Source organism: Giraffa tippelskirchi, chromosome 1, assembly GCF_054371585.1.
Source record: "Giraffa tippelskirchi isolate mGirTip1 chromosome 1, T2T-mGirTip1v1.2.pri, whole genome shotgun sequence".
Lineage (NCBI taxonomy): Eukaryota > Metazoa > Chordata > Mammalia > Artiodactyla > Giraffidae > Giraffa > Giraffa tippelskirchi.
The window spans coordinates 53,486,413-53,507,880 of NC_137275.1; the positions used below are offsets into that span (position 1 = coordinate 53,486,413).

General features: G+C 36.1%; 1 protein-coding gene across 17 annotated transcripts in view; it reads left to right on the plus strand.

The window, feature by feature from the left end:
- Positions 1 to 21,468, plus strand: part of PDS5A (PDS5 cohesin associated factor A) — a 135,339-nt gene that overhangs the window by 81,577 nt on the left and 32,294 nt on the right. For 10 of the 17 annotated variants that reach the window (XM_081592180.1, XM_081592246.1, XM_081592138.1 and 7 more), the window contains 8 exons: positions 422 to 503; positions 1,702 to 1,750; positions 1,959 to 2,098; positions 5,384 to 5,499; positions 13,378 to 13,483; positions 15,176 to 15,336; positions 18,421 to 18,544; positions 19,297 to 19,455. In XM_081592180.1, coding sequence (XP_081448306.1) covers positions 422 to 503; positions 1,702 to 1,750; positions 1,959 to 2,098; positions 5,384 to 5,499; positions 13,378 to 13,483; positions 15,176 to 15,336; positions 18,421 to 18,544; positions 19,297 to 19,455 — 937 coding nt within the window. The remainder of the gene's footprint in view (positions 1 to 421; positions 504 to 1,701; positions 1,751 to 1,958; positions 2,099 to 5,383; positions 5,500 to 13,377; positions 13,484 to 15,175; positions 15,337 to 18,420; positions 18,545 to 19,296; positions 19,456 to 21,468) is intronic. The other 7 variants (XM_081592191.1, XM_081592258.1, XM_081592164.1 and 4 more) reach the window with 1 other exon arrangement.

Sequence of the window (21,468 nt, forward strand, 5' to 3'; positions counted from 1 at the left end):
CCTTTTCTATAGTACTTTCCAGCTTCCTTATGCTCCCCCACTCACATTCTGTGCTCCAAGCCTATATAAATTTTTTTCACTTCCCTGTGTGTGCCATGTACTTTAATGACATTTTCTCTCTGTAGCAGAACTTTCTGGCTACCTCTGCCTAGAATGTCTTTGAATTCCTTCAGTTTACCTGGCAAGATCCTGTTCATCCTTGAAAACTTCTCAAATATTTTCTCTCCTTAGAAGCCTTATATTTACTATTTTAAACTAAACTATCTTAATCCTAGTAAGTAAATTTTCTTAAGCTTTAAATTTTAGGTAGATGTAGAAGAATGGTATATCTACACCATACAGTGAAAAAAGTAGTAAAGTTGAATAGTTACCAGTATTGTTATATTATATATATTTTTCATATTTATAACTTTATTTACAGAGCTCTCAATGAAATGTGGAAGTGTCAGAACATGCTTAGAAGTCATGTACGAGAACTGTTGGATTTGCACAAGCAGCCTACAGTAGGTTCATGATTTGTTTAAATTCACAGTTTTAGTCATTGTTGATTTTTCTGTATAATGAAGCAAGCAAAAAGTATCTCAGGTGTTTTATTTTCCAAATGTCAGTTGTTCCTGTGGTTATCCAAGATAAATTTGCATTTCACATGAATATAAAAAAAAATCTTATTTTTCAACATGAGCACAGAAATGGTGTTTTCTAGTATATCAAGTATTTTGACACTAAGAATTTATAGTTTATCAGTTTTCAAATAATTGGAATTAAACCTCAATATAAAATTACATTAGACGTCAAATTTTTTTCCTCTTTGATTTTTGGTCTGTCATTGTAGCATCAATATCAAATCAGGTATCAATCCTTTGAATATTCCAAAGTCAAATTAACAAAGAAATACTTCCCAGTATATTCTGAAGGTTAAAAAAAGAAACATAAATAATCTCTTATTGCTTCTAAATACTTCTAAACTTATTTGCTAGAGTAGGTGTACTTAGCCAGGGAGCCATACACAGAGACCCCTCAGTGGCCATGTATGCCTAAAGCAAGTGTTGTCAATTTTTTTTTTTTTTTTTTTTGGGTAAATGAACAGTCTCTGGAATTGCTTAACTCGGCCTCTGTGGTACAGAAATAGTCACAGATAGTTCCTAAAGGAATGGATATGATTGTGATCCAACAAAACTTTAACAAAAGCAGGAAGTCCATGGGATCATACAGATTCATTAATAAAATAGTACTCTTGTAATGGAGGAAAGGGCAGCAGGAAGAAAGCTGATACATTAATTAATGGGCCACAGAATAGCTGGTAGAACTATTCAGAAAGAAAATTTTTCTACTTTACACATTTTTAGTTAATTTTCTTTGGTGTATAGTTTCACAGTAATTTTGGTATGATAATTGTTTTCATTATTTTCTGTTCTGTTTTCTGACAAGATAATTTCCCTATGAAAGTTATATAACTTTCAGAATTTTTAAAATACCTTCCTGCTGGCATATCCTTTCCTTCTGTTTGTGCTAGTTTAACTAGTTTGTACTCCATGGTTGTTTGTTATCTACATAGGGTGTAGCTATTGTAAGCCATTTCCTACTGGGTATATTATGATGGATTTTTTTAACTTAAGAAAATGTACAATACTGAGTATAGATTTTTCTTAATGAAATTTTGTTAGCTCATATGACATCATTTGTTTTTGTTTTAAATTTCAGTCAGAAGCTAACTGTTCTGCTATGTTTGGAAAACTGATGACCATAGCAAGTGAGTATGTTTATTCACCCTGTAGGTATATAGCAGACATCAAATAATTAGTGGAACTATCAGTTTAATACTTAGTAAGAAAAGATAATCCTTAATAATTTTATTTCTAAGACCCATATATTGGTAGGACAGCAGTATTTTTTAAGACAGTTTGGTTTTAGTTTAGTAGTTTTTCTTTTGTAGTATTGATTCTCTTTTAATCTTATAGAGAATTTGCCTGATCCTGGGAAAGCACAAGATTTTGTGAAAAAATTTAACCAAGTTCTTGGTGATGATGAGAAACTGCGGTCTCAGTTGGAGTTGTTAATCAGTCCAACCTGTTCGTGCAAACAGGCAGATGTTTGTGTGGTTAGTAAATTATACTTCTGTACTTGTTCTCCTAGCTTTGCTTTTAGAAACTTATATTTCATTAAAGTCTGCTTTACATAGATTATTTTATTTGTGTGAATGTAACAAAATTGTGAGCTCTGAATCACCTAGGGATATATCTGTGGTCAACTTAGTTCTCTTTACTTATCACTAGTCAGCCAAATTCCAGGAAAAACACTAGAGAAGTAAGCCAGGGAGATTGGTTCTAGGAATTGAGCAAGATAAAATGCTTTGTATTTAGTAGACATTTATTAGATAAATAATTTTCTAATGTGTGTGTCTATTCTCCCATGTATCGGCACGGGAAAAAACCTTGTCGGTATATCGGCAATAGTTAAGTTGCCATATACACATTTATAGATAAGGTAATTCCTGTTTAGGCTTTTGTCTTCATTCTATTTTTAGACTATTTTATAGAAAACCAATTGTTGACAATACCCAAGGGAAAATTTATTCATTTATTTACCATTTTATGAGACAGTTTCTAATTTCATCTTTACCATTTACTACTGGTGTGACCTTTCAGTTCAGTTCAGTCGCTCAGTCGTGTCTGACTCTTTGCGACCCCATGAATCGCAGCACGCCAGGCCTCCCTGTCCATCACCAACTCCTGGAGTCTACCCAAACCCATGTCCATAGAGTCGGTGATGCCATTCAGCCATCTCATCCTCTGTCATCCCCTTCTCCTCCTGCCCCCAATCCTTCCCAACATTAGGGTGTGACCTTTAGCAAGTTATTTAGTATTTTTGAGGCTTATTTTTTTCATCTCTAAATGTTAACAACCTCACAGGATTGTTAAGAGAATATAGATAGATATGGATATAGGTATCCTACCTAATACATGGTTCCAGACTGCCCTTTAGGATTTAAATATTAATAAAGTTGTATTTCACATATATGACAGTATTACACATGTATAACACAACATAGTATTACACATATATGACAAACACTATGCTTGGGACCAGGTTTATACAGATGAATAAGAGAAAGAAAATCATTTCAGTTATTTATGTCTAACTTTGCTCTAGAAAGATAATTATTTAAATATGTGATTAGGGATAAGGACTATAAACAGATGTATATACAAAGTCATTTGGGAGCATGGAATATGTTTTTTTGTTTGTTTTTCCTCAGTCTAGTAGGCACATAGGGTCTTTAATTGGTCTTAAAAGAGTAGTAGTTAGGAAGAGGTGGGAGGAAGCCAGTTTAGGGAAGAGAGCAGTGGATTCTTCCATTGTACCTAGGGATGTGAATGTAACAAGTGCCCAAAATACCTTGTCTTTGCACTTCTGAATGGGATGGTTTGCTGAGAACATTTAAAGGTTTCATTTACTTCTTTGGTATTTAGAATTCCAGTTCCAGAATACTGTGTTCTGCTGGGCATCTACTAATATAATTGGATCATAGAATGAAATGGCTTGAAAAATACCATAGAGATAATTGGTTTAACCACTTCATTCTACAGATAAAGACTACATTTTAAAGAGGTGAAGTTTCTCATCCAGTGTTTCACGCTAGTGACTGAGCTTCAGGTAGAGTCCAGATCTTAATAGACCCATGGCAGTGTTCTTTCTATATATTTCATTGCTTGCAAGACCCATACAAACTGAGTACTGCTCAAGAAATACAAATCTTAAGAATAAATAATCAAGTGGTACTTTTTGGTCTGAGAAAAATAGGACTTGAGTTTGAAAAGTGATAGTTACGTGATTCCTGCTATTTGTCAGAACAGATATATCTAAGAGCTTCCAAATCCATAAAGTATATGCAAAACAGACTTTATCACTGACTTTATCTTAAGTTAAAGCAAGTAAATTTTATACCAAGTGGGAGAAAATCCCCTCTTTAGGGAGACTTGCAAAAAGTAAGTCTGATTTCAAAAGATAGTACAAAGTTAATTTTAAATTTTAATCTGTAGTATAGAGCAAAGTGTATAAGGACCTGAGCACTGACTACAATATTTTCTCAAATGCTGAAATTTTGGTGGATTAATTACTACTTGCAAAATAAATCAAGCACCTCCTAGTGACTAATATATTTTCTTCAGAACTCAGTCATTTGGATTTTTACACTCTAATAGAAAATATGGATGCTATCTAATTTAATATGACCTTTATAATTAATTTGTGTCAACTGAGGAACTTGCCAGGTGATCCAGTGGCTAAGACTCCTTGCCGCCAATGCAGAGGGGCCCGGGTTCATTCCCTAGTTAGGGAACTAGATCCCAAATGCTGCAACTAAGACCCAGCAAAGCCAAATTAGTTAATTAATTTTTTTTTAAAGTCACTGAAACTGCAGCAGAAATTTGTTTCCTTTATCCCCTTGGACACATATCCTTAATTTTTTTTTTTTTACGAAAAAATTAATAAATAGAGTAACTATTATTTGTTATATTGCTTTATAGTTTGGAAAGCACTTCTACTGTGCTTTATCTTCTCAACTAACATTTCCACTTATTCATCAGAGATAATCGATGAAAAGCCTTGTGAATTTCTTTCTCTAGTATCCAGCACATTATAAATTTAAACTTGTCTTTGGAGGATTCAGTCTCTTACAATCATTAAGTCCTTATATTCTTTAGAAACTTCCAGCAGTATTTTTCTTTTGCAGGAGCTCTTTGATATAATGTCACCATCTTTGAACTCAACTATGATCTTCCCAGAACTGAAAAACTTTATGCACTTATAAGTCTTCTCCTCTTTAAAAAAAAAAATTCTTGACCGAAAGAAAAGTTTTTTCAAACTATGAAGTAAACCACTGAAACATGCCCATGACAGTATAAATTGTTTTAATTTTTTCAAAAGTAGAGCACTAAAGGGACTTCCCTAGTGGTCCAGTGGTTAAGACTCCACACGTGCAATGCAGAGGCCCAGGTTTGATCCCTGGTCAGGGAACTAGATCCCACATGCTGCAACTAAGACCTGGTGCAGCCATTAAATAAATAAATGCATATCAGTTGTAAAAATATAGAGCATTAAAGATTGTCTACTATGTAGTAATTTCATGGGAGAAATATGAGACAAAAGGCATAAATCATACCATGTTACCTGCCTTTTTTGCCTCTACAGTCTAGATTTTCTAGTGCTTGCCTAATGAGTATATCATTTTAGTCAGGGTATAAAACAGAGAAAGATTTTTTTTTTTCCTTTTTTCACATCTGATGGTATTGAACCCTTAAATGCTTTTGATGCCTAGGATCATTTTTATTTTGAAAAACATGAAGGGATGATACTTACAGTAAAACTCTTTTCCTTCTTATAGAGAGAAATAGCCCGGAAACTTGCCAATCCTAAGCAGCCAACAAATCCTTTTCTAGAGATGGTCAAATTTCTGTTGGAAAGAATTGCACCTGTGCACATTGATTCAGAAGCCATCAGGTAAACTAGGAGTTATATTCACTCATAAATAAAATATAATTTGAAACCACAGTGTTGTAAGTTTAAATTCTGGGCCCCCAATGAGTCCTAAAAAGGTATACAGGAAACCTATATCATGTATCATTCAAGTTCAAAGAAAGATAGGCTCCTTTTCTGATCATTGGTATGTTTCACTACTTTTTATTTATTTTTTAATAGAAATCTTATGTTTATTTTTAGCTTGTATGTTCTCATTAAAGAAAACCTAGAGCATAAGAAAATCTATAGCCATTGTCAGCCTTTGAGTTTTCCTAACCCTTCTCATGGCTGCATAAAGTTTTTAATATGTATTACATCACTGTTCACTTGAGATATGTGAAAAACAGAGTAGTATTATGAAAGGAGCACAAGATTGCCATTAGACTAATCTGCTTTCAAAACACATCTCTCTTACCAACTTTTGGCTTTAATTTATCTGAGGTTTTAATTTATTTTTAACTTTAATATGGGTATAACATCTTGTGTATGAATGTGAAAATTAGTAATAATATGTAAAAAATAAGCAGACTAGCATTACAAACATTGACATCTGTTGTCTTTGATTAATTGTTCCCATAATTTCATACATTTCACTTATTTCTAATGATTTTCAATTGTAAACTTCTGAGAATACTTTTACCTTGTACTATTCATTTTTCCAGCTCATCAGCTATAAATCTTTCCATTTTGGGTTACTAACTAGCATTTATTGATTCTCTTTTCTTTGAATTTAGGAGACCTAGTTCTAGCCATTACTAGTATGTGACTCACTGTTTGGTTGTATTAAAATGCCAATTGTGTTAGTTTGCTAGGACTGCCATGACAAAATACCAAAGACTGTGTGGCTTAAACAACAGAAATTTGTATTCTCACATTCTGGAGAGTAGCAGTCCAAGATCAATTTTGATTTCTCCTGGAGCCTCTCCATGGCATGCAGATAACCTCCTCTTTGCTCTCCTCACAACATCTATGTCCTGACCTCTTCGCGTAGGAACAACAGTCATTTGGGATTATGGCCCACCCATCTGACCTCAGTTTACATTAATTATCTCATTAAATAATTAAAATCTCATCTATTTCCATGGAGAAGGCAATGGCACCCCACTCCAGTACTCTTGCCTGGAAAATCCCATGAACGGAGGAGCCTGGCGGGCTGCAGTCCATGGGGTCACTGAGTCGGACACGACTGAGCGACTCCACTTTCACTTTTCACTTTCATGCCCTGGAGAAGGAATGGCAACCCACTCCAGTACTCTTGCCTGGAGAATCCCAGGGACGGGGGAGCCTGGTCGGCTGCCGTCTATGGGGTCGCACAGAGTCGGACACGACTGACGCGACTTAGCAGCAGCAGCAGCATCTATTTCCAAGTACAGTCACATTTTGAAGTGTCCTGGAGGTTAGGACTTCGACATATGAATTTAGGTACACAATTCAGACCGTAATGGTGATGTTTGTTGGCTCGTTTGTTTGTTTTTTAACTAAGATCTTATCCTTTAATCTTATTAGCAAATAAGAAAGCTAAGGTTCTGAGAAAAACCCAGTGGTTTTTTACAGCTGGCTAATAGCAAAAGGTATTTTGCTATTAATTTTTCCTAGAGATACCCCACATGCAAGGGCAAAGGAGCAGCCCCAGCAAGATGGTAGGAGGGGCCAATTTGTATTTAGAATCAAACTGCATTCCCGCCAGAGATGCTCAGAGGGCTCAAACAAACCTTGTGTGTACCAGGACCCAGGGCCCTCACAGACACTGAGACAGAATACTGTTTGAGTGTCTCCTGTGGAGGTTCGGGTCAGAAGTGGACTGCCACAGGGACAGGGGCTCTAGGTGCAGCAGACTTGGGTATGGCACAAGCCCTCTTGAAGGAGGTTGCCATTAACCCCACCATAGAGCTGTCAGAACTTACACAGGACTGGGAAATAGACTCTTGGAGGGCACAAATAGAACCTTGTACACCAGGATCCAGGAGAAGGGAGCAGTGACCCTATAAGAGACTGACCCAGACTTGCCTGAGTGTCCAAGAGTGTCCAGCGGAGGCATAGGTCGGTGGTGGCCTGCTGCAGGGTTTGGGGGCACTGAGTATAGCAGTATATCCAAGGTAAGGAGCAGTGGCTGCGCTTTGCTGGAGCAGCCGTGAAGAGATACCCCACATCCAAGGTAAGAGAAATCCAAATAAGACGGTAGGCACTGAGAGAGGGCATCAGAGGGCAGACAGACTGAAACCACAATCAGAGACAACTAGCCAATCTGATTACATGGACCACAGCCTTGTCTAACTCAGTGAAACTAAGCCATGCCATGTGGGGCCACCCAAGATGGAAGGGTCATGGTGGAGAGGTCTAACAGAATGTGGTCCACTGGAGAAGGGAATGGCAAACCACTTCAGTTGATTCTTGCCTTCAGAACCCCATGAACAGTATGAAAAGGCAAAAAGATAGGACACTGAAAGATGAACCCCTCAGGTCGGTAGGTGCCCAATATGCTGCTGGAGATAAGTGGAGAAATAACTCCAGAAAGAAGAAAGAGATGGACCCAAAACAAAAACAGCACCCAGTTGTGGATGGGCTGGTGATAGAAGCAAGGTTCGATGCTGTAAAGAGCAGTATTGCATAGGAACCTGCAATGTTAGGTCCATGAATCAAGGCAAATTGGAGTGGTCAAACAGGAGATGACAAGAGTGCACGTCGACATTGTAGGAATCAGCGGACTAAGATGGACTGGAATGGGTGAATTTAACTCAGATGATCATTATATCTACTACTGTGGGCAGGAATCCCTTAGAAGAAATGGAGTAGCCATCATGGTCAACAAAAGAGTCTGAAATGCAGTACTTGGATGCAATCTCAAAAACGACCGAATGATCTCTGTTCGTTTCCAAGGCAAACCATTCAATATCACGGTAATCCAAGTCTATGCCCTGACTAGTAACGCTGAAGAAGATGAGGTTGAACGGTTCTATGAAGACCTACAAGACCTTCTACGACTAACACCTAAAAAAGATGTCCTTGTCATTATAGGGGACTGGAATGCAAAAGTAGGAAGTCAAGAAACACCTGGAGTAACAGGCAAATTTGGCCTTGGAGTACAGAATGAAGCAGGGCAAAGGCTAATAGAGTTCTGCCAAGAGAACGCACTGGTCATAGCAAACAGCCTCTTCCAACAACACAAGAGAAGACTCTACACACGGACATCACCAGATGGTCAGCACCGAAATCAGATTGATAATATTCTTTGCAGCCAAAGGTGGAGAAGCTCTATATAGTCAGCAAAAACAAGACCGGGAGCTGACTGTGGCTCAGATCATGAACTTCTTATTCCAAATTCAGACTTAAATTGAAGAAAGTAGGGAAAACCACTGGATCATTCAGGTATGACCTAAATCAAACTCCTTACGATTATACAATGGAAGTGAGAAATAGATTTAAGGGACTAGATCTGATAGACAGAGTGCCTATAGAACTATGGATGGAGGTTTGTGACATTGTACAGGAGACAGGGATCAAGACCATCCCCATGGAAAAGAAATGCAAAAAAGCAAAATGGCTGTCTGAGGAGGCCTTACAAATAGCTGTGAAAAGAAGAGAAGTGAAAAGCAAAGGAGAAAAGGAAAGATATTCCTCTCTGAATGCAGAGTTCCAGAGAATAGCAAGGAGAGATAAGAAAGCCTTCCTCAGTGATCAGTGCAAAGAAATAGAGGAAAACACAGAATGGGAAAGACTAGAGACCTCTTCAAGAAAATTAGAGATAACAAGGGAAGATTTCATGCAAAGATAGGCTTGATAAAGGACAGAAATGGTATAGACCTAACAGAAGCAGAAGATATTAAGAAGAGGTGGCAAGAATACACAGAAACTGTACAAAAAGGATCTTCATGCCCCAAATAATCACGATGGTGTGATCACTCACCTAGTGCCTGGAATGTGAAGTCAAGTGGGCCTTAGGAAGCATCACTACGAACAAAGCTAGTGGAGGTGATGGAATTCCAGTTGAGCTATTTCAAATCCTCAAAGATGATGCTGTGAAAGTGCTGCGCGCAATATGCTAGCACATTTGGAAAACTCAGCAGTGGCCACAGGACTGGAAAAGGTCAGTTTTCATTCCAATCCCAAAAGAAAGGCAATGCCAAAGAATGCTGAAACTACCACACAATTGCACTCGTCTCACACGCTATTACGGTAATGCTCAAAATTCTCCAAGCCAGGCTTCAGCGATACATGAACCATGAACTTCCAGATGTTCAAGCTGGTTTTAGAAAAGGCAGAGGAACCAGAGATCAAATTGCCAACATCCACTGGATCATCGAAAAAGCCAAAGAGTTCCAGAAAAACATCTATTTGTGCTTTATCGACTATGCCAAAGCCTTTGACTGTGTGGATCACAATAAACTGTGGAAAATTCTGAAAGAGATGGGAATACAAGACCACCTGACCTGCCTCTTGAGAAATCTGTATGCAGGTCTTTTCTTGTTTTTAATGGAGTGATTTTTAATATTTAAATACCTTTAAAGGGTACTAAGTGGTATTTTACTGGTTGTCCAGTGGCTTAGACTCCAGGAAGGGCCCCTGATGTGATCTCTAGTTGGGGAACTAAATCCTACATGCTGCAACTAAGAGTTTGCATGCCACAACTGATTTGCATACTGTAACTAAAGATCTGACATGCCACAGCTATTGATAAGACCCAGTATAGCCAAATAAATAATTTTTTTAAGCTACTAAAAAGAGATTGAAGATAGGGGGAATAGAAGTATGATGGAGCACCATCAGTAAAAAAAAAGGACCAGTAAGAAGAAAATCTATCCCTATGTGTTAAAAAATGATAGAGAACCAATTAAAGGAAGTTAGAAAATAGGGTATGGAAAATTACGGTTTTCACTAAAAGCTCCATTGGTCTCCTTTAGGTCAAAAGTGAGGTAGTCTACTCAGTGGAAGAAGTTAGAAAGGAGACCTGAGTTAGAATGATAAAGATTTATAGCAGTTGTTACATAGGGTAGAAGAGAAAGGGACAGACACATGAAAGATTTCCCAAGCAGTATTGAACATGCATTTGGATTGGTAATGATCTTCTGCTTCATCATACTCTGTGAACTATTTGGAGTATGTATTATTTATCTGATTTACAAATCAGTAAAATTACTTTCACAAAAAGAAGGATTATAGTTCTGGCTTCAAGATTTCGATCTGCCTTATACAACTTTTTGACTTATAATGGCATTCCCACCCACACCATAATGAAAGCAAATTATCCCTGCCTTGTTTTACACTGTATTTCCAGGATAGACCCTAAGACTCAGTTTATAATAGGTAGTCAGTAAATATGTATTAAATAAATGCATGCACTATTATGAGTAGTTAGATACAAGTATAAATTTTATCAAATATTTGTAGTTTTGTTTATAAATTCATGTGTTTTATCGGATTTCCTTCTAATAGAAAGCTTAAGTCAGTATTTTTTTCAAAATGGAAATAATATTTTTAAAAATACATAATGTCAGCAGTAACAATTCTAGAACAAAATATAGGGTGAGCAAGATTTCTCAGATGGGACAGAAATAGTACAAACAAGGAGAGAAAGATTATTTTTTTCCTCTCTGTAAAGCATCATTAAGAAAACAAAAAGTTAAGCCTCAGGCAGGGAGAAAATATTTGCAAGGCGTATATCTGATAAAGTATTATTATATCCAGAATAAAAAGAATTACTACTCAGTAAGACAAGCTAACCAGTTTTAAAATGGACAACAAAATTTGAACAGGAATTTTACCAAATATAACATATCCATACAAATAATAAATAAGCACAAGAAAAGACAATCAACATTGTTACTCATTGAGGAAATGCAAATTCAAATTACAGTGAGAAATACACACCCACTAGAATGGCTAAATTTTAAAATACTGACTAAAATTAAAAATGCTGACTATACAGGGGCTTCCTGGCTAAGCGGCTAAGAATCTGCCTGTCAGTGCAGGAGACATGAGTTTGATCCTTATTCTGGGAAGATTCCATGTGCTGCGGAGCAGTTAAGCCCATGTGACACACAACTATTGAGCCCGTGCTCTGGAGCCTAGGAACTGTAGAGTACTGAGCCCTCATGCCCCACCTACTGAAACCACATGCCCTAGAGGTCAGGCTCTGCAGCAAGAGAAACCACTGCAATGAGAAGCCTGTGTACCACCACTGGAGAGTAGCCCCCGCACTCTGCAACTAGAGAAAAGTCTGGGCAGAGACAAGGACGCAGCACAACCAAAAATAAAAATAAAAAAATTTTTCCTAATTACTGACTATACAAAGTGTTGATGAGGATGTATGCTTAACTAACAGTGTGTTGGTGATGTTGAAAGCAATTTGTTTTAACATCAAATTATCTCAACTCAGGAATCCCAGTACTAGACATTTGCCTATAAGAAAGGAAGGCATCATTATGTCTTTGGGTTTCCCTGGTGGCTCAGCAGTGAAAGAATCTACCTGCAATGCAGGAAACACGGGTTTGATCCCTGGGTCAGGGAGATTCCCTGGATAAGGAAATGGCAACCCATTCCAGTAGTCATTCCTGGGAAATCCCACAAACAGAGGAGCCTGGCAGGCTACAGTTCCTGCGGTCACAAGGGTCAGACATGACTTAGCAACTAAACCACCACCGCCACTTGTGTTTAAAGTGGAAATACCCAGAAGTCCAAAATAACTGTGGTATATCCATACAACGAAATACTTAACAGCAATAGAAAGTTCATTCAGTGGTTCACACTGATCCTATGCAGCAACGTGGAGGAGTCTCAAAAGCATTATGTCACGTAGAAGTTGTCAGACACAAAAGATGTAAAATATATAAAATTTTATAAAAGGTAAAATTCTAGTGGCAGAAAGTTGATCAGTTATTGCCAGAATAGGAAAAGAAAATTAACCACAGAAGAAGTGTAAGGTAGGTTTTTGTGGACATGACAATTGTTTTATGTATATATCTCTACAGTGATTCACCACTTTATACCCACTAGAATGGCTATGATCAGAAAGTTGAGTTGGTGAGAATAGAAAAATTGAAACCTTCATGTATTGCTAATGGGTGTAAGATAATGGAGGTGCTTTTGAAAGCAATTTGACAGTTCCTCCAAAAGTTAAGCATAGAGGCACCATATGTGTGTGCATGTGCTCAGTCATATCCAACTCATTGTGACCCCATGGAGTGTAGCCTACTGGAATGGCTGCTGTTTCCTCCTCCAGAGTATCTTCCTGACCCAGGGGAAGATGAGCCTTGAGAACTCCATTTATATGAAGTATTCAGAATAGGCAAATATATATAGAAACACAAAGTAGATTAGAGCATGGTTAGGGCTGAAGGAGTTGGAGGTGAATAAGGAGTGACTCCTAATGGAAATTGGACACAGCTGAGCATACACACCCCTAATGGGAAAGGGGGTTTGTTTTGAGGTAGGGTGAAAGCTAAGTTTGTTGAATATTTGCTTGTACTGAGACATCACTAATGAGAAGATCTCAAAAACAAAGATCATGTTTGTTTTAACTTAGAATAGTATCTTGTTTGACCAAGTAATTTCTAGTTTGTGGTGGTTAGTTTTATTTGAAAAAGTAATAATGTTGAACATTAAATACTTTTAAATTGTTGATTCTGTGTGTGGATATATAGAGAGAGCACAATGCTTCTCATGAATTGCTAACAATTTCTTTGCTATAAATCTCTAGGAGTGGAATTAGTGATTCAATAAATTAATTATGTGATTAATTCAATGCTTTTGTCCATTTGTGTGTTTACTATTTGTTTTTTGGCTTGTATGTGTCTGCTACAATGCAATTTAGATATAGTTACTAATCTAGTAGTGTTACTAATTTAGATTGTCTTATTTTAATAGTGCACTGGTAAAACTGATGAATAAATCAATAGAAGGGACAGCAGATGACGAAGAGGAGGGTGTAAGTCCAGATACAGCTATTCGTTCAGGACTTGAACTTCTTAAGGTATTTTTCAAACAGTTTGTCTTTTCTGCAGTCATATTTTTTTTTATTCATTTTTTTAAATTGTTGGAAAATTGCTTTACAATTTTGTGTTGGTTTCTGCCATACAGCAGTGCAAATCAGTCATAATTATATATATGTATATATATCCTTTCCCTCCTGAGCCTTCCTCCCTTCTCCTCGTCCCTCCCCTCTAGGTCATCACAGAGCACCAGGCTGGGTGGGCTCCCTGTGTTATTTAGCAACATCCCACTAACTGTTTTACACCTGATAGTGTATATTTGTCAATACCACTTTCTCAATTTCTCCCATCCTCAACTTCCCCAGCCTTGTCCACAAGTCTGTTCTTTACTAGGCTCATTAGTACCATTTTTCTAGATTCCATATGTATTCTGCAGTCATAATTTGAATCACCTTAAAGATATGCAGTGGTCAGGCTTTATTTCATTGGCAGTTATTCAGAAGATTAAAATTTGTAATACAACATTTTATAAAAATAACATGTTTTCTGAATTATACTAATGTAATTATTTGAAGTTTTGCTGTTTCATTCATCATGTGCATGCCTGCTATACTTATAACAGTATGTGCTAAATGATTTAGTCTTACCTTTCAAATAACCTGCATATTGGTTAGAAGGATTGCTCACAGAAATTACTATAAGACATCATCTATCTGATTGGGATTTTTTTTTTTTTTAACAATTGGTAAACATATGCCAGAGAGTTCAGAGAATTGAACAATTAGTAAGAGACATAATTTAGTCTAGAGGGGGAGCACAGCATCATCAAAGAGAATAATTTGGGGCATGTTTTAGGGATTGTGAATGTATCCTGAGTAGTTAAAAGTGTTGCTTTGAGGAGTGATGGAAGACAAGATTGGTTCCAGATTGTGGAAATAAAAATGTTTTTAAACAGGAAAATTATTTAAGGCAAACATTTTTAATCGGTTGTTTGATTCAGCTTTTCAAATTTAAATCCTCATTTTTCTCTGAATATTTAAAACCTCATAAGTCAATATTATCACTGTGAACCCCACCAAATGAGACACTCTCTCCACTTTATAACACATTTTAAAAATGCTTATATAATAAGTTAATGAGGGCTACATACTCTATTTCCCCCACCTCCTTACTTTTCTTTTAGACCTTATTCCATGTGTCATGCTGACTAAATTGTTTCTGCTTCATGGAAGATAAACTTTGTAGACACATTATCTTTAACTTGCTGGAAATTCCTTAAGCTAGCCTAGAGCTTATGTCTTAATAAATAAAGGGAACAATTATTTATATGTTTGTAATCGTGATTAAAATTTTCCAATAATGACTACTTAGATGAGTAAATTTTTTGTGATGAATTTCACTTAAAATATTTCCTTATAGGATATCTTTTGCCAGTGAAATAAAGCCTAGTGTTAGCATTTTGTTCACATCTATTACTCCCATGAAAAAGGAGCCACGTTTCCCACATTCCCAGTATTAGAATAGACTAAGAGGTAAAGAAGAAAATAGGACGAGGGTTATAGGTCAAGAGTTGTTAGCCACAACTCACCTCAAGGGAGACTACAAGATAGAATCTTTGTTGTATTGCTAGCATATGCAGCTCATAATTTAAAATTTTATTTGTAGTAGAAAACAGTTCTTTTAATGGATTAAAACCATTGTCTGTACTTAAAACATTATATCTATTCCTTTAGGTTCTGTCTTTCACACATCCTACCTCGTTCCACTCTGCAGAGACATATGAGTCCCTGTTACAGTGCCTCAGAATGGAAGATGACAAGGTAGCAGAAGCTGCTATACAAATTTTTAGAAATACAGGCCACAAAATAGAAACAGACCTACCCCAAATACGATCGTGAGTATGCTATTTCTTATGATAAACACAAAAGTTTTCCAAGTGTGGGAATCATAGGGTCATTGTTTCCCTTAGGAAGATATGGGGGAGGAAAGATGACTTTTATTTAGAAGCTGCTTTTCTGTATCCTTTGTTTTCATCTTTTCTCTGTCTGACTTCTCTACCATTCGAATATGGGCAGAGGAACAACCTAAAACTTTTATTTTAAAATATTAATATTAATTACCAAAAGGTACCACAGAATTTAGAACTTAGGATTAATATATCTTCCTAATTTATTTATTTTTCTCCAACTCCAAATTCAGTAGGTACTGCCTTCATATCTCACTCAAGAATTGTATAATCAAGGTTCTTAATGAAATGTTCATTAGTTGCTTAGTTGTTGGTCATGGTGCTTTTATCTCACTAGATTACCTCCCCTCTCCTCATAAGAATGAAGTACATTTTGATATTTTTACTTTGGCAGCTTTAAGAGGTTGCCTTAGGATCAGAATTTGTGCTGAGAGTGATTGAGACATAAGATATGGAAGATGTCTTTTGGAGGAAGAGCACATTGCTGATAGCTATTATAATCAGATGTTCAAGGTATTTATGTAAATAGTTTGGGGTAAATTCAAATCAAACCCATTTTTCCTCATGATATATTAATAGAACAAGAGAATTCATGACTCCTTAAGTTTTTATTGGATTTGTGAGCTAACGGTTTAATTTGAGAAATAATTCAACATTTATTATATATTCTCTTCATCGTCAGCACTGTAGTGGATAATAGAAAAGATTACCACTGTCAGTCCCTGCTGTCAAGGAGTTTATACTCTAGAAATGATAATCTTTATCTTTGTACATTATAGAAAAAATCATTGATACAGTGGGCTAAAGTTATTGTGAGTTTTACAAGGTGGGAAAATCTATACTTTTTTTTAAGGTAAAGGATGTACTTAAAGGAATGCTATCCCAGAAGGACCAGTAGAAGAGGTAATTTTGGACATGAGGAATAAAACCTCTTGTTCTTAAGACTTGTTGTTCAGTTGATAAATGGTGTCTGACTCTTGGTGACGCCATGAACTGCAGCACGCCAAGGCTTCCCTGTCCTTCATTATCTCCCAGAGTTTGTTCAAACTCATGTCCATTGAGTCAGTGATGCCATCCAACCATCTCATCCTCTGTCGCCCCCTTCTCCTACCCGCAATGTTTCCCAGCATCAGGGTCTGTTCCAATGAGTCGACTCTTCGTATCAGGTGGTCAGAGTATTAGAGCTTCAGCTTCAGCATCAGTTCTTCCAATGAATATTCAGAGTTGATTTCCTTCAGAATTGACTGGTTTGATCTTCTGTCCAAGGGACTTTCAAGAGTCTTCTCCAGCACCACAATTCAGAAGCATCAATTCTTCAGCACTCAGCCTTCTTTATGATCCAACTCTCATATCCATACATGACTACTGGAAAAACCATAGCTTTGACTATACAGACCTTTGTCGGCAGTGATTTCTCTTCTTTTTAATGTGCTATCTAGGTTTGTCATAGCTTTTCTTAAGACTAATCGGGAAGGAAGGAGGGAATTATTGAAAAAGCAGAGAAGCACAACACTGCAGACCTCAATAACAACCCTGGTGGTGTAACTGGATTATAGCACACTAGAAAAACAAGGAGACAGGTTAAAGTTGACCTATGCATCATCCTTTCATTAGGCTAATAAGAATTAATAATATATTTAATGACAGTTTGATCAAAACTCTATCTTCTTTTGTTACTAACTGGTCTTATTTATAAGAACCGTTACCTTGGTAAATGAATTTGAAAGAAAGACTTCAACAGTGCTCAGTCAAGGAATGTATTGATATTTGTGCATGAAGATCCTTCTCATTTTTCTAAACTGTATGGAGAGAAATATGGCACATTCATAAATTTCAAGATAGACTTCACACTGACTAGCATATGTTCCAGTTTTTTGATTGAGGTGCATAAAGGTTTAGAGTATTGCTATTAATATCTAGCCTTCCATTATTATAAGACAGGGGTCCCCAACCCCCAGGCCACAGATCAGTACTGATTCCACAGATCAGTACACAGCAGGAGGTGAGCAGCAGGTGAGCAAGCAAAGCTTCATCTGTATTTAGAGCTGCTTGTGTTACCACCTGAGCTCTGCCTCCTGTCAGATCAGCGGCAGCTTCAGATTCTCATAGAAGTGCGAACCCTTCTGTGAACTGCACATGTGCATGCTTATGAGAATCATCCTGAAACCCATCTTCCCCTCCCTATCCGTGGTAAAAATTGTCTTCCACAGACTGGTCCCCTGTGCCAAAAAGGTTGAGGACCGCTGTTACAGCCTGACCCTTTGTCACTATTGCACTTGATTTGATATCATTGACCTTATAATCTATAAAGTAGTAGTATTGCACCAGATGTATAGCAAGTAGCATTTCTTAAATGTTTGTTTTGACTTACGGATTTTCTTTTGATGTAAGTTCATTATAAAAAGCTGAAACTTTAGAAACTATAAACGAAGAGAGTCACTTAACATTTTGATGTATATTTTATATGAATGTTTTGTCTTATCTATTTGATGTGTATGCCAATGTTTTGTATTTTGGTAGAAACATGCCATACTTTATTTGCATACTTTCTCTCACTGGTATGTTCTTGTCTGTTTTTTAATGAAACTTGGCCTTTTGCTAGTTTTTTCCCCATGGCTGCTTTAAATCAACTGAAGAGGATTGTGAGAGGGAAGTGCAATACTTAGGAGTATTTTCTTAGAAGACAAATGTGAAAATATGGCATGGGGCAATTTTACATTATAAATTAAAGGTGGCTTGTTTATTTCTTCATACTTATGAGGTAGCATTAAAAAGAAAATTGTTTTCTGGAGTAGCCCTTTTATTCTAGAGGCGTTTTATTTCTTATATTGTGCTTGAGGACAGGGAAAGGGGCTTTAAATCTTTTTATAGATCAAGTAGTTTAGAAGAGAAGCTTTCTTCAAGCATACCGCCAAATAGTTACTGATGAAGTCGGAGACAACCAAAAGAACTACTTGTGGCTTATGGGCTTTTTTAAAATAAACTATGATTTTTATTTTTATTTTTTTTCAGGACCTTAATTCCCATTTTACATCAGAAAGCAAAGAGAGGTACTCCACACCAAGCAAAACAGGCTGTTCACTGTATACATGCCATATTCACAAATAAAGAAGTCCAACTTGCACAGATTTTTGAGGTATATATAATTACATATGATGTGTTTTTGTTGATTTTTATTTTTATTCTCTGTGGTTTGATGAAGCTAAAAAGTCACTTTTTTATTTTTTTAGGTTCTTTAGTCCCACTCTAAAATATAAATTCCATGGGAGCAGGGACTGTATTTTATTCAGCACTTTAGATATTCCCAGCCTTTAGATCAGACTATATGTGTGTTACATTATTTTACTTAATTTTAGCTTGATTGGCTCAGTGGTCCATTTAGCTTGAGAAGCTATTATGGACCTGACAACCCTACTTGAAAATTAGTTTTGTTTTCCTTTCCTTATGTATGATCCTTTGCCTAATTCTATTACTAGAATGGTATTCCTATTGTCATAAACTGAATACAATATGAACAGAACCCAGTGGACTTAAATATTATGATCCATGGTCATTTTAAATGTTCCCACAGGACAAGAAACCCACCAACATAACTGACTTAAAAATAAGGCTGATTTGACCATGGAAGAATTTTCTTGTTTTTACTTTATGTGGGTTTTACTTTTTCCTTTTTTTTTTTTTTTTACAATCTTTCAGTCTTATTAAATTTCAATAGGTGAAATAAGAATCAAGTGTCTAATATGACAGAAGGTACTTTTAATCATCCCTTTAGAACAGATTTTTTTTGGGTACAATAAATTCAGGAGGATTCGGGAACATACACTATTCTGTACAATGTCTAGATATCTATAAACCAAACTAGTAATTTTGACTGTTTTATTTTTATAGCCGCTCAGTAGGAGTCTGAATGCTGATGTACCAGAACAACTTATAACTCCGTTAGTTTCGTTGGGCCACATTTCTATGTTAGCACCAGATCAGTTTGCTTCCCCAATGAAATCTGTAGTAGCAAATTTTATTGTGAAAGATCTGCTAATGAATGACAGGGTAAGTTTCTCATTAAATTTAGAATCATAAGATTAAGACTGTTACATCTTTATTTGTCACAGAAACAACACATCTGCTTTTCTCTGTGTATGATTCTTCTACTTTTTTTATTTGTTGTTACTTAAAATAACACCTTATTTGTTACTTAAAATAACATCTTGCTATGTAGCTATTACTAGAATTTTTCTTTAAGAAAAAATTGAGAACATGAGATAGATGATAGATGAATCATGATGTAAAAAATAGAACCGTCAGTATTCAAACTCAAAAAAAATACTTGCCAGTTCACTCTTTCCTCTTTATCCTCCTTCCATTTGAATATAATAGTAAAGGCTGCAAGAGCATGGCCAGAGTCTCATTTCCTACTCTGCAATTTCATATTGTTCTTTGTACTACTGATAGACATGGCTGGCAACAAATGTGAAATTTGACACTTCTTAAATGTCTTGATTGTTCATAAATTCTATTTTAAGATGGTTCTGTTTTTTGTATGTAGTAAAATATACATAATGTAAACTTTGCCATTTTACCCCTTTTATGTGTACAGTTCACTTACATTATATACACCCATGTTCTTATTGGTTTTTTGTTTTATTAAAAGCAAACAAGTTTGATAACATATGTATACACCCATATACACAAGGGATAACTCAAGAAAGCCAAGTAAATCTCCACAGTGGCCCAAGCCACCACCTAAAATATACATCCACATTGTTGTGTAACCATTGGCACTGTCTGATTTCAGAAGTTTATCATTTCAGAGAAAAACTCTACATCCATTAACTATTAACCCCATTACCTCCTCCCTGCCAACCTCTGGTAAAATTTATTCTACTTGCCTGCTTTATGAATTTGCTTATTCTAGATACCTTCTTATCATAGAATATTTATCCTTTTGCATCTGGCATATTTCTATTAATATAATGGTTTCAAGATTTATCTATGTTATAGTATGTATCAAAACTTCATTTTGTGCCACAATAATATTCCATTATATGTTTAACCTACATTTTGTTTATTCATCTATTGATATACTTGGGTGTTTTCTACCTTTTGAGTGTTGTGAATAATGCTGATATGAACATTTGAGTCCCTGTTTTCAGATCTTTGCAGTATATGCCTAGGAGTGGAATTGCTGGATCACATGATCATTCTAAACTTTTTGAGGGACTGCTGAACATTTTTCCACAGTGTCTATACCATTTTACATTCCCAGCAGCCATACATAAAGCTTCCATTTTCTATACATTTTGGCCAACACTTATTCTGTACTTGGTTTTCTGATCATAGTCATCCTGTTAGTTGCAAAGTAGTATCTTGTGGTTTTGTTTTGTGTCCCTAAGGGCTAGTGATTTTTTTTTCATGTGCTTATTGGCCATTTGTATATCTTCTTTGAATATTGAGTCTTTTGGCCACTTTGAATTGAATTGTTTGTTGTTGTTGAGTTGTAAAAATTCTTTATATAGTCTGAATATTTATATACGGAATCTAAGAATAGAAAGATTTTCCCCTGTACCTTCTTGTGAGAGTTTTTTAGTTGTAACTCTTAAGATCTTTGATCCATTTTTTTTAAGTTAATTTTCATATATAACAGTCCAGCTTCATTCTTTTGCTTGAGGCTGTATCTAGTTTTGCCAGCACCATTAGTTGAGGAGACTTTTGTTTTCCCAATAATTGTGTTAGCACTCTTGTTTAAAATCAGTTGAGCATATATGTGAGGGTTTTCTGTTTCTTTCCATTGGTCTATGTGTCCATACTTATGTTAGTACCACCCATGCTATCTTTTTTTTTTTAATTAGTTTATTTTCTATTTTTTAACTTTCAGTATTGTATTTGTTTTGCCATACATTGACATGAATCCACCATGCCACCCATGCTATCTTGATTACTATAGATTTGTAAGTTAAGTTTCAAAGTCAGGAAGTTTTAGCCCTCCAACATTGTTCTTCTTTTGCAGTCCCTGTTTGATGGCTTTCTTGTGGGGTTCCTAGAGCACAGTGTTGTTCAGCATGA